The sequence below is a fragment of the Haemorhous mexicanus genome, chromosome 3, assembly GCF_027477595.1.
Source record: "Haemorhous mexicanus isolate bHaeMex1 chromosome 3, bHaeMex1.pri, whole genome shotgun sequence".
Lineage (NCBI taxonomy): Eukaryota > Metazoa > Chordata > Aves > Passeriformes > Fringillidae > Haemorhous > Haemorhous mexicanus.
This window is the reverse complement of record NC_082343.1, coordinates 65,919,209-65,933,963: the sequence shown is the minus strand read 5'-3', so window position 1 is coordinate 65,933,963 and position 14,755 is coordinate 65,919,209. Positions and strand designations below refer to the sequence as shown.

General features: G+C 35.8%; 1 protein-coding gene across 7 annotated transcripts in view; it reads right to left on the bottom strand.

Moving 5' to 3' along the window:
- TRDN (triadin) overlaps positions 1 to 14,755 on the bottom strand; it is a 225,288-nt gene that overhangs the window by 129,118 nt on the left and 81,415 nt on the right. For all 7 annotated transcript variants that reach the window (XM_059842181.1, XM_059842185.1, XM_059842183.1 and 4 more), the window contains one exon: positions 1,055 to 1,132. In XM_059842181.1, coding sequence (XP_059698164.1) covers positions 1,055 to 1,132 — 78 coding nt within the window. The remainder of the gene's footprint in view (positions 1 to 1,054; positions 1,133 to 14,755) is intronic.

Here is a 14,755-nt window from a genome sequence, read left to right as displayed (position 1 = left end):
AACCACAATTTTATACTCCTTTAAACAGCATGTTTATAAAGAAATAATCATTTGAGGTGAGATTTTTGGGGAAAGACATAATAAGTCACATAACTATTTTTATCCAAATGTTCTGCTTCACAATAATCACATTACAGAAATATCTAATTAATGTAACACTTTGTTTCAGTCACGCGTCCTGGCAAAACCTAAGTCTCATTTTCTGTCTTCAAATGCAGGAAATCTTGTAGCTCTTGTTACTTACTCTGCTGCCACCCCATCTGCTCCTCTCTTAAACTGCAATTGCTTTCTGGGTGACACAGAACTAAGACCTCCATGAGAGAAATTTGCAAGTGCCATGGTGTGACTGAAGGACTCAAGTATCATATGAAAACTGCTGCATAATTCCACTAAAAGACTCGGATGTTTTGTGCTATTAAATTGTATGGTGTAAAGACCAAGTACATACATTGCAGTTGTAGTTCTGTCATCAGACATAGTTCATTTTAAAATTAAAATGAGTATTTCAATCACTTTACTGTAATGATCAGACTATAAACAATATAATTCAATTGCGGGGATTATGTTTTAATCTTCTGAATGTAAGATCTGACTTTGTATTTCTCTTTCAGTGGTTTTAACAGTAGCAATAGGGTTGATAAATGCAGAGCCAGAAATATTACATTCATTATTACAAATACAGCACAGAAAAATTACTGAATAACAATAGCTGAAAGAATAATCCAAAGTATATTAAGAGGATAATGTTGATTATGTTTATAGTTAGATAGCAAGTTATGGCTGAACGCCATTCAAAGCATTTTAAGTATTAGTCCTCAATCCCGTAATCTGTTTCACTCAGGAAATCCCCCAAGCCATCTGTGAGACTACTATAAGGAGCATTTAGGTTTTGTCATGCCTATGTCACTGTGTCATTCTTGTCCCAGGCCTAGTAATGTGATCACTTTTGTAATATAGGTTATATTTACAAAAAGAAAAAAACAAACCCAAACATTAGAACAGATAATCAAGTTAATAAGTAGAAGCCAATAAAGGTGGAAAAACTCAAACTTGCCTTCAATAGCTGCTGGTTTCTTTCTTGGACTGTGCTCTAGAAGAAGACGAGGTGGTGCAAATTCCTTATGTCCTGCACCTAAGAATACAGGTTATGAAGCATAGAAAATATATCCACCAAAAGGCTGAGCAGTTTCGCTGGGAGGCTGAGCTCCCTTCAAAATGGTTCATGTTAAAAGTATTACAGTGTGCATAAAAGCTAATGTCTTTCAGACACTATAAGAAGGAAATGTGTTTCTCAACAAATAGAGTAATTTATTTTTAAGAGTCACATTTGAAACCAATGAAGTCCATGTGACTCATACATAAGCTGAAATGCTACAGTTCTGGTTTTCTTCCTTAGACTCAAAAGATAATAATAATACTATAATAATAAGGTTGCATACTCATGATGCCTCTTCTACAACAAAGTCTTATTTTCTTCTGTCAAACAAATGATCTTCAGTTGCTCCCTAAAGTCCACTTAATGAGCTCCTGGAAACACTAGTAAAAATTATGATGTTTCCCATCCTTAAGGCTTTTTCTTAATTAGCCAATACCAACCAGGTCATGCATTGTAAACACTTATGAGGTTCTGATTCCAGCTGCTGGTTGAAACACCTCTACTCTTTCAGAGTGTTCAGCTGGGACTTTCTGTACTGTCTTAGCCTATGTGCAGATGTCATGTTTTGTGCAAAACATTTTCACTTCATTTCTCCACAGATTCATGAACATATTTAATATATTCTTATATTACTTATGCTTATTTTCTAGTTTATGACATATTTGCAGTCTCCTTATTTCCTTTTATTTCATTGGCATTTAGTCTCAGTAGCTATTCTGTCACTGTCATTTGGAAAGTGCATTTTTTGTGACAGAGAAACAAAATTAAATAGTTAAATATTAAACCAATTCACCAGCATACATCCACTGCACCAGAGTCCACATGCAAACAGACTGTTAAAGCTCAGGTCAAGCTTCACATCAGAAACCAAAAGCCATGCCTCATGCTTGATGATAGACTCAGAAAAGAAACTAAAACTTTAATGGGCCTTGGAAACCGTAGCATCTTACTTACCCCTCTCACTTTGCAAAGGTGTATATACTCATGGGGAATGCATGAGAAAAACATCATCTTGAAGACAGCAGTGGGATTTGAGCATCGTGGACTTAATGTTATTACATCTCATCAACACATGTACAATTGAAGGCACATAATTTGTGAGCATGTGATTCAGTTCATCCAGTAATTTGTATAAAATATCAAACATAAAGTTGCTCAAACTTGACATGTCTCTGAGCCACTGACAAAATGTTAACACATTGATAGAACCAATGCACTGAAGGTGTTTTACATCAAGTGGTAATAATCCTACATTTTCCATGTATATCCTGTCTTGGCAATAAACCCAAGTGCATATTTACTGGTATCACAGAATAACTGTAGCCTTAAAATGAATGTTTGGCAAACTTCAGGCATCCAGATATTTAGCCATGATTTTCCAAATGCTTTATGTCTGAAAAAAAAAAATCTTGAAGTTGCAAACTGAACTAATGAGCTGCTGCTTCCCTTTGTTGCCAACCAGAATAGAAAAGTTATATTCAGAACCATGTCAACACACAGAAACTGGAGCAATTGAATTTCCAGTTTAGAATGAAAAAAAAAAAAAACCTCATAGCAAATAATGAAGAATGAGTAATTTTAGTTTTCCTTCTACCTTTGATCAAAGTCCTAGAATAAACATTAGTTCTTTTTTCCCCCCATTTTTTCTTTTTCCATACTTTTCCCCTTTTCTGAACTAGACCCCCTATTCCCCAGTTAGAGAAAGTGATAATTTTTATATCTTGGACGAATATTTTATATGAAAAAGGATAAAGGGCAGTGGCTCAGAATGTTGAGTAGATGAGTAATGATGAAGGAGAGTTGATAATTTGGAGTGCAGAGTGGTATCTACAGCGTGGGGCAATGATCTAACTCCTCTAGGTCAAATTGTAGGCTGGCCCCATTATCTCCCTGTGCTTTGCTGTGGCAGCAGTTTTCTAATGATAGCACCAGTGTGCACATAATGCCAGTATGATACCACTTATTGCTAATGACTTGTCAAGTTCTATTTTATGGCTTTACAAGTTTTAAGCAAATCATTTATTTCATGCAAATTGACCACATGATCCAATAAGAGAGTGTTTTAAGTTTAGGCTTCACAGATCAAAAACTTTCCCTTAGGCCAAAATGTTTGTTCTGAGCAGGTTTCCATCCACTCTGATAAAAGGCTTCTTTAATGTTTCCATGTCTTATTAAATGTCTCCCTATTCACTTTGATGGGAACGTAAAGGACAGTAAATGAATAAATATTTTATCCATTCTTTTGATGAAATATGTTAAAGGGGATAACCTAAGTCAAATTTCTTTTCTTTTCCTTCTTCTCTCCTCTTTAAGTTATAAAGCACAAGTGATTTTCTGTAGTACAGAGAACTGATAAATAGAAACGAGGAATTGGCTTCAACAGATCAGACCATTTGTATTTTTGATGTCTACTATCTTGACTCTGGCAGTGGCCAGTTGGACACACATCCATGATGCAAATGAGAGGAAGGCAGGATGTATTTAATGCTCTCAGTGGACAATCAGATTAGTCCATGAATTATGAGAAGTTGTTATCCAGATTACCACTATTATTGCTGGACATACACTTATCTCACAGCTTTAAAAACGCAGCCACAAGAAGCACTGCACAGTTATTTGCTTCTCATTTCCAGCATAGCCTTCATTTTACTGCTACGAGATAAGCCACTAAGGTTCATTTAAGCTGCTTTAAAAAAAAATTAAGTAAGCTTTGATTTCTCCAAAATATGTAATTGCAAGCACAAAAATGTCCATGCACTTCTATGCCAGTCTGTCCCTAGAGTTGTTCCTCAACATTTCCATGTATCCTCTGTTCATGCAGCTGTGCTTTAGATGTCTCCTTCATATATGATATTGTAAAAAGCTGACAACAAATTACATCTGATGAAAACAGAAAGAGAGAAATATTTTGGATTTAAGCTCATGGGAATGATCTTACCAGGAGAAAAAATGTCAAATTAAGACATGAGTACCTTCCTCCACAGACACAAAGAAAATAAATAGGCTGCAAGGATGAGTAGGTTTAGGACTCTAACTAGGTAACATGAATACTTCATTGAAAATCAGCTCCAGTCCTACAGTCCTCAAGCTCTGGGAAACTTCTGTCATCACTGTTTATCAAATTGATTGAGATGTCTTGAAGAAATTAATCTTGACTTGGTTTATTAACATTTTAGATTTTTTATTGCATGATTAGGAATACAAGACAAACTTTAATTACCTTACTTTTCTCAGTCTAAGAAATGTCTTTCTATGTGTGTCAAAAATGTCATATTTAAATATTTTTTATAAATTGATTCATGATAATATCAAATTATATGAATTTTCCTTCTTTCCTGATCTTCTGGGTTCAACTTCTCTACAGCAACCTTAATAAAGTGTCTAAATATATCTTTATTGATAAAAAGATTAAATACTTGTAAATGTTATTATTATTATTTTTATACCAACATTTCAGACTGGTGAATATTCCAATTGGATATGGAGAGAAATAATGCCATCACAGAATTCAATATGTGGAAATACCATTCGTATGACTGTTCATTTCCTCATATCCATATACCAGTTCCTTGAACAGCAGGAATCCTATGGAATCCTATGGTCCAACAGCACCAATACTTTGTTACACTTTCTCGTGCAACAAAATGTCTTCAGATAAATCTCATTCTGCTCCAATACATCATTCTCTAGTGATGGTAAAAATAATTCAAATAAAGTAATTGTCTTTGCAGAGTCATTTGTTATGAAAAATAAATTCCAATCAAATATTTAATGAATGTTGGAACAAGGCATGGATCAGCAGAATTAGGCAAGAATGCCAAATATGCTTTTAGAGAACTGAAAATGTAATGGAGTTCAACCCTTTTTCCCAGGCTTCCCATTTTGAGGTGTAAGTTGCTACAAGTTAAAGGTGAGTCTCTCCCCAGGTTTAGTCATTACTCTCCAGACATTAGGCTGTGACTGTTCTGGGGAAGGGTTTCTCTGCTTATGATGTGTGCATGAAAGGAGCAAACTGTTTTTTCAATGAGAAAGAACAGCTGAGGATCAAGAGGTGAGATTATGTAACTGTACTGAACAATGCAAATGCTCATTTTCTGGAATGTATTGCTTGAAATAAAATACTGATGCCCCATATAGACATTCTTTCCTAAGGAACACACTGTGACACAAGGACTTCATGCACACTGGCAATTAAATGGGGCCTGAGAACGTTACTGGGCTCTAAAATTCAGGTATACATATCTTGCAACATGTTTTTGGATAGCCTCTGACAACTTTGAGTTATGCCAGGCAGCAGTGTCTCAAAAAATTCACAGGAATTGGCAGGGGCCAGGGACCACTCCCAATAGATAGCTGAGATGCATCAAGCCCATTTTGACCTTGAGGAAGTGTACTGAATGTGGATCTCTCTATGAGAGAAAAAATCACATTCAGAGAGAGAGCAGCTGAGTTGAGTTTGATTTAGTAATCTAGATGAGGCCACATAACAAAATTACGTCAAATGGGAAAAAAAATTATAACCAGGATTTTAATGACCTATTTGGAAAAAAATATTTGGCAGGGGAGAATGGACTTAATGGATAATAAAATGAGACTTTTAAGAAAGTATATTTTAGTAGCCAACAAATATTTCAGTTTTTTAATTGCACTCAGAAGATGGGTCTTTATCAAATGGTTAATTGTCCATCATAAAGTGAAACTCTGATTTTGCATAAGGCTGTAGATGTTACGAAAAATCTACGCTACAGTATATGCAGTGATTATCAGTACCAATGCAATCTTTTAAACTTTAGTATTGCCACACTGACTATCAGCCTGTTTCTTTTATGATGCATAAGAAAAGAAGAAAAGGATAGATTACATGGGTAATGACAAATCTATCCATCTAGCTATGTCCCATTATATCTATGTATTTTAAATCCATTAACAATAACACAAATTGGAACTCTAAATAGAGTCTAACTTAGAGTAAAGCACATTATTGTGAGATACTCCCTCAACACACAGGCAATGAAACCAGGCCTATACAAATAACCTAACAACCTTGGGAGTCCATCCATTTATTAAGCTGAAACCAAGGACCAGTAGGTTAAAACTGAGGGTGTAGGAAGGAAGGATGCAGACTGATATTCTAAATGCTCTTTTGAAAGGGAGTAAGGGGAAGGATTAAATTTCTTTTCTCAAGGCACCAAACATAAGTAGCAGCAACTCGATAGACTTCTATTTTTAATACATAAAGATTTGAGTTCATCCTTTGTTGTTGACAACGGATTCTTATATATGTTTCTATGTAGTAATAATATAATTTATGCTATATACATATGCATGCATGAACATATAAATACATATCAATATTTATTTAGAATGAACCAGAGAAAGGTTAAGGTTCAAAGGGACCATCTATTTACAATTTCCTACCATGGTTTAGTGATGTTTCTGAACAGAAAATACTTGATTTGGCGATTAAACAGGTGTGAGAATCATTGTTTCAGGCTCCTGGAGGTTGTGTGAACATCAGTTGCTGTGTTTTCACTCAGACACCAAATCCAATTAAAGTCACAGCTGGGAATATTTTTGATTTTTTTTTCCCCCTGTGTATTTGTACCTCACATAATGCAAGTGTGCATAACAAGTGTACAAATGAGGTAGGCAAGACAGGCATGGGTAGAGCTATCGGTGTTTTGGGGTTTTTTTTCTGTTTTAACTTAAAGTGGATACTATGGGTCCAGAAATGCATGTAATGTGTTTTTGCTGCATGCAGAGCTTTCAGTTTAATCTATTTACAAAAGTATATCTGTTAGAACTCCCTTACACAGATTTTTTTACCACAAAATCTCTCTTTAGCTCAATCCATATTTGTGAAAACTGTTTTAATTTTTATGTTCAGAAGACTGAAGTCATTAAGGAGTTAAGAGCTAAGCATTAACAGTTTTGTCATTATATGTTAAGAAGTCACACAGCCTTTCCTGACATTAAAATAAAATTGAATTGAAAAAATTGAAAATTTAATTTGCTGCCTCCACTTCCTCGCATTATTTATCACAGGCAGATAGCAGGTAAAAATAAACGTACATGCTACGTCTAGAAATATCAAAAGACGGATCTCAAAGAACTAAGTACCAGGACAGTGGAAATTATGGGTTATTGTGTGGTAATGATGGGTTATTACATGCACAGTGTAGTACAAAAGGACTGTAGAGGCAGATTATAAAATGAAAAGACATATTCAGTCTCTCTCTCTCTCCCCAAATAACCTTTAATAAATTGTTATCATATACAGTGACCCCTAGCATAATTAACATGAATATCAGGACTTGGCATAGATGCTTTTTTTTTTCCACAATATGAAATATCCAATTAAAACAGAAAACACTGCAAATAAATACTTGCAGCTAACAATTAAAGAGAACAGAGGGTCCTTATAAGCTCTTATGATGAAAAGTAATAGACACTGACTATGCCATGTGAGCACTGCTTAGTAATTTCTGTTCTTTGCATTTGGTTTATCTGTACATATCATATTTTCAACCATCCTTAGTCCAACTACATCTAAGAAACATTCAGTGCTCACTCCAGAAAAGCTATAAGTGATTGCTACAAGAATGATAATGCTTTATTTTGTCTTCAAGAAAGAGTGCATGTGCCAGTTTTTGCAAAACAAAACCAGCCTAACATGGATAAAATCAAATAATAGATAAAATTACAAATTTTGATAATCTCACAATTACAGATATTTGTGGATAATAAATATACTTAATATAGAAATCACTGGAAGTCAAACTAAATCCAAGTATATCTGTCCCCAGGCCACAAAGTTTTTCATATCTCTGAGTCATTTTGCTGGAATGACACAAGGAGTTAATGATTATGTTACCTGTCTTGTCTATATTTGACAATCACTTAAGACGGTGAATCCATAGCCATTTTTCAGAAGTTAGAATTTCAATAATGCAGTCTGAAGTTAGAGGGAAAGGAACTGAGAGGTTTTATTAGATTAAATATCAGAGGAAGGCCCAAAGCTGCAGAGGTGTTGGCTCCTAACTCCTATGTGTTTATTCACTCCCACTGAAATCACTGGGAGCTAAGTTCCATGGCTGTAGTTATGACTGGAATACTGGAAGAAAAAACAGCAATACTGGAGATCATTATTATTTTAAACCGATAATGCTTTGGTAGCTACTGATTCTTCTTTCCCTTTGTCTTTGCCAGGGAAGATGCTTTATGCTTTAAAGAACTTATTTTTAGGACAAAGAGTCCTGAGTTTCACTGTCATGAGTTTTAACCCTAGTGCTCAAGGCATCCTCCATGATTTTTGGGAAAATGGCTTAACTTGCCGTGCCTTTCCATTGAACATATAAATGGATCTAACAGAAAATAAAAAAAAAAGTAAAAATTGAACATTGTGAGCATACAGCAACTAAAATTCCAAATCTTGAATTCTATGAAAGTGGAAGCTCTAAAGGCTGAGCTTTTGTTCTGATGCAAAGATTGTTTAGGTTTCTTTTGTTTGAATCGTTTGGATAGAGAATATTTTCCACATTTATTCAAGAAAATAGTTCTCTCTCCATTTCTTCTTTTCCCCTTTCACTCACTCCCAAAACACTATAGCAGCTGGAATGCATTTTTTTTTCCAAGTGCCACCACTGTTTCCTAGATTACACCAACAGCTGCTCCTGATAACATAATTTGAAATTTTTTAGAAAACTTGTCATTTCAAGTCTTCATTTGAAAATTCTTGCTTGCACTTTTGCGCATATTTCTTGAATGTATGTAGGCTGTCTCACTACCAGACATTTAAAAGTTAACTTTCAGACAGGTATATCTAGATAAGTCACCCAAGGGATCCATTTATAGTCAATGGAGAGAAATTGGTACCTTCAAAGGGTGATTCATCTTTTCTATCTTAGGCATCTTTCTTAGGATGAAATTGTCCTCTGGAGGCCTCCATTTCATACCACTGGCTATAAAGACAGCTAAAGGTCAAAGCCAGGCAATTAACTTTTGGGTATCTAAGTGAGGTGCAATGAATTGCAAACATTTTATTTTGCAGTTGTCCATAAGGATGACACTTCATGCCACCAAAATATTCCAAGACTAAAAGAGCCATGCATGGTTTTTCACACTGTAAATACTGTAGGTAACATATTGCTCCCCAAATGACCAAAAATGGTATGAATGAATCTCACATATAGGAAGACTTTTGTTTTTAAGCCTAATTTAAAAAAAAAAAAAAAAAAAAAATGGATTGTGTATAATGTGTGTGGGCATTGAACACCTTTTGAAATCTCTGTTATTTCCTTTGTCAGATTATACTGGGTGTATTGAAGGACAAAGTGAAACAATAGAAAGGAAAGTGAATTGTCAGAGGGAGGAATAGAGGTTCCTGATGAAGAAAAAATAAAGTAGTTTTTGACTCATTATAGGTATATGTCATAAGTTAAACATCTTTTTGACAGGGCAGATACATGCGGGAAGAAAGCTGACATCAAAATAAAGTTGCATCTGAAGAAAGAATGGTGAAAGGAATGGATTTGCCACAATTTTCAGTCCCAGAGGCTGCAGATGAGATGCATAAGTAGGTGGGCATAAAACAAGGCAGGGATGCGTTGCTTAGGCCAAAGCTAAACACTCTTCTGTCTACTGCATTTCATGTTCTCAGACCAGAAGTGGTGAGGAATTCTTACTAAGCTGAAATACTTAATGATGGAATGTATCTTGTCAAAGTACTTTGGATCCTTTCTATGCTCTTTTTATCTATGTGATATAGTAAACTGGTACCATTACTGTTGTTGAAAGTAATGTCTTTGCTGTCTCCAACAGAGACAGCAAAGAATTCTATATTGTAATGAGAAGAGTAACTTCTAGTTTCATAATAGAGATATAGGTTTCTTATTTTTAACAAAATATGCAGGAGAAATGTGGAAGCCCTTCAGAACACACCTTTTCCTTCTTCATGATGTTTCAGTGTATTCAGCATCAGGAGGTGTTTAAAGGCACAATAGATAGATGTCAGCTATTTTCCTTGTTGCTAAAGTTGAGAGAGATTCAATATAACAATTCAATGTATGGTGGCTAACTTCCCTAAGAATTTTCAGAATTATATTCTAAAGATAACAGATTCATTAGCTCACTTATAATTTTAGAGTTATATAACCTGGGCTTAAAAAACTGACTGAAGGAGAAGATTGTGGGTTATCATGTTTCATCAAAGGCAAATGTTCACTTGCAATCCATGTAGGATTCCTGCTTTACTGAACTGGTTGGTATTTAAGATGCTGGTGGCTGTCTTGTTTACTTTAAGCAACTCTATGATAGAGCCTTGCCTCCAACTTACTCTGACAACCTCCCTGTATTCATCCCAAGTGGCACGACCCTGCTTTCATCTCCTGTGTATTTCTTGCTTACACCTGAGTAATGACAGGAGTTCCCTGCTCATCCATGCAAGTTTCTTGCCCTCTTTGGTTTCTAGCTCATTAGGGTGCATCATTCTTGAGCCTGGAGGAAGTGATCCTTGAATATCAACCCAGTCTCTTGGACCCCTTTTCCCACAGGATCTGTTGCCATGGGATTCTTCCAAGAAGATCCCTAAAGAGGCTAAAGCCATCCGTCCTGAAATCCATGGTTGCAAACTTAACTGCTGCCCTGCCTTGTCCCTGCCCATTGCTGAACTCCACAATCTCAGGGTCACTGCAGCCAAGGAAACCTCCCAAACTTCACATCTCTGACAAGGCCTTCCCTGTTTGTTACTACGAGTCACTCATTCCTTGTGGGATCCTCCACTGCCTCTGTCAGGAAGCTGTCATCAATTTACAGGAGCTTCCTGGACTGCTTGTGCCTCATTGTGTTACTTTTCCAGTAGATATCAAGGTAGTTACATTCCCTCCCAAGAATCTGTAGCTGTGACTTTGAGGCTGCTTCAAGTTGCCTGTGGAATTCTTCCATTTTTTAACTTATGTTTTGTAGCATCAATATCTGCTGTAATAATTCTAACTGGAAATCAATTATAACGAGTCATTACATGCAATTATTATTTTACAAAGTCCCTTGCTAAACTTATTTTTACATTTTAAATAGGAAAATATTTGCTTACTACTAGCTGTTTAGGAAGGATATTTTGGCATTTAACTTATGCCATTATTTTTTAAAGAGCTTACTTTTCAAATCTTAAGTATTTGGGTCTTCTGATGATCCTCCATTGAAATCACCCTTCATTTGAAACTTGTTTACTGAACTATGTGAAATGTTTTTAATACCAAATTGTAGCAATAAACATAATGCAATTGTGAGATTAATTTGGTTACTCTAATTTCTCTGCCTTCACAGCTTAAATTGGTTTGTTTCCATTAAAATCAAAGATTTAGACTAATTTCCGTCAGCAAAGGTTTGTGGCTTTCTCTTGTATCTCATAATTTTGACGCTCAGAATGCCTTGCAGAGAGCTATCAAAGAAAGACATCCATTCCTTTCTGCAGAAGCAGAATACCTCACATTCCCATTGTAGCTGTTTCCAAGAGAGTGAGTAGTTGGAAATTTTTTGGCCAAGCTACAATGAAGTGCCATAAGAGTGTTGACAGATGCAGCTTCATGTGCCAGCATCTGGCTCTGATTCACAGTGGGATGATACATACTGGGAATAATGGGTAGTTGTTTGCCTCTGTGGGATGGTGTCAGGGTTGTATGCTGATAACATCCCCTTTGAGAGACCAATGTCATTTCGAGTTTGACAAAATAAACAGGTTTTGGGGTGGGAGGCAGTCATAGACAAGAGTCTTGTTAAAATGGGATCAGTGGATATCCTCTCATAGTTTCTCATACAGAATAGAAGTATAAAGAAGCAATATTTAACTTGAAATGACAGATAGTGATTATTTTAAGAATTGCACATTAATAAATTAGTTAGAAAACTTTTTAATAACTCAATTTTCAGTTTTTCATACATGTATTTAAAATTACTGTTCATTAATTCTTTCCTTTCAAACTCATTGAAAACTCTCCCAGGATATTACTAGAGAAATAAATAGTTTTTTCATTCAATCATCACCATTTATGTCATCCACAGAAACAAATGGGTTGGCAAGGGTTTCATCATGTGAACAGATTTTTTTGATAAACTGATGGACAATAACTACCATCTCTGAAGAAGAATCCAGATGAGTCTTTTCAAATTTTGGGGTACAATATTTCCCTCAGCAGGCAGTAAAAAAGTAAAAAGTTTAAAAAGTAAGACTGGAAACATCTCACTGCCTCCCATAATTTTCTTTAGTATTTCTCTCAAACAAATATCTGGCTTGCTTGTTTTCTGCCACTGGGGACTGGGCTATTGAGCAGCTTGCGCCAGAAAGGATCTCTCCATAGAAAAAAAAAAAAAAATATTCCTTTAGCATTTACTCTCAAATGTGAAAGCCCATAACTCAGTTGAAAGTTTTCCAAGCTGAATTTCTCCAAACAGCAAGCTAATATTATGCTTTCTTTATGTTGACTGATTTTTATTTCTTTTTCTAATTGCACTTCATTAAATATATCCCCAGGAAATCTATATCAAAGTTGTCTCCATGTAAATGTAATGTAACAAGTTGAAATGTTACTCCCTGTCACTGAGATATCCACAACACATCCTAGTCTAATCAAGTAGGAGTGACACTTAAAAATAGTTCAAGAGCCTGAAGCGTTTTGCTATCTGAACAGCGCAGGGCAAGTATTTAGTTCCAGTGCTACAGCCCACCCACAGCAAATACAGGCATTTTTATTTTGTAGAGTGGTCTTTATTGTTCTAGGTATTTGGGTTCTTTTTTTCACAGTAATATAGTCCATGATCTTTCAATACTGATGTACCTTTATACCAGTATCTCCATATTTTAAGGATATTCAATGACAAGTATCATACTGACAGTCTTGAAATTCTCTTGCCATATTTTGTAATAACAGTAGTCCCTTCTCTTTAACAGAATATTTCTTGACAATGAGGAAGAGGTAAACCTTGGAAGAGTATTATAGACATGAAGTATTTTCAGTCTACACTTTCCAGGAGCGAGCAGTCTGTAAGATTCCCCATGGAGACTCATCACAACTTGCCCTAATTTCTTGACTCCATGTTTGTCAGGGGGGGTGGGTTGGTTAGGGCTGTGGGGGGAGGGGGTGTTTATGAGCATATGTGCAGAAGGTGAGGCTTCAATGATTAGTTTAATGAGAAGGAGGGATGACTGTTTTACCCTATGGGATGCTCTCTTGAAATGTACACATGCCAGAAATCCTGGTGAATTTCTCCCAGTCATATATTTTTTTCAACAATATAAGGTAAGTAAAATTGTCTAAAACACATTGGCTTTCATATTGGCTTTGGGACTGGCTTTGAGACCTGGCATGGAAATACAAAATAAATATTAGAGTACATTGATGAAAGGAACTGATAAGACCACATTCCTTTGCAGTCTAGCTGTTATTAGAAAGAGCTATGTTGTGGCACAAGCTCCATAGGGCAATCATGTTCTTCAGTGCTAAGGTTTTAGAAACTCCAAATTGTGAATAATGCCACATCTGTGTTCCCACTGTCTTTGTTGCCAATTAGGCAACTGTAAAGATCATCCAGTAGTGAGTCGGGTGTACTGCGAAATGCAAGTGGTTTAACCAAAACCAGAACAGAGTAAAGGTATGCATGCAAAATAAACTTCTAAGTGATTAAAAAGAAAACAAAATCACATCACAAGTAGATAACATGCCCGTGAGGACAAAAAAAGTGCATTTCATTGCTTAATAGCCAAGACATGCTTATCACTCCTAATTCAGCGTGCACAACAACATGCTGAGGTGCCATGCAGAAAGACAGACATGCAAGAATCCAGTTTCAGTAGTTGCAAAACAAAAAAGGCATTTCATCAGAACAGCTCCTTGATCTGCCAGACTAGTGCCAGACTGGCAAGCATTGCAGGGAAAGCAGGGGAAGACTAGGAAACAGGCTTATGGCTCAGGGGGAATAAAATAGAGTTGATCCAGTTAACTTAGAGTATCATGTGCTCCATGCTGAAAGAGTGACCAATTAGCGCCCCTGAAATCCCTCCACATGGATGAGGATTTCAAATTCTCTAGCAGCAAAAAATATTTATGAAAGCAAGTTTTAAAATTTTTACTAAAATAGAACCCTTTCTCCTACCAATAAAAAATAAATTATGAATAAGAATATTAAAAATACCACTGAGAAAAAAATACAGGAATATCAAATTATCAAATATATGGAATAGACTATATTGATTAAACTACATCAGTTGCCTTCTGCATCAAAAATGCTATCTTGAACTTAAGAAATGCCAGTAGAAAAAAAAAGGTACCAGTCAGAACTAATGTTCTTAAATAAACAAGCTTTCCACCTAAGGTTTTAATCTTTATAAGGAAAACTTGGAAAACTAACCCTGTAAGAAATGCATATTGGTTCCTCCTTCACAGGCAGACAAAAGGAGTACAAAGCAGTTTGGGCAGAACAATTTGTTAATGCAGAGACAGCACTGCCTCAGCTGAGCAGCTGTATCCAGGGACAAATAGGACCAGAAAATCTATGAAAGGTGGTACAGCAATTCCTCTGAGAAATTGTCACTTATCATGAGCATGT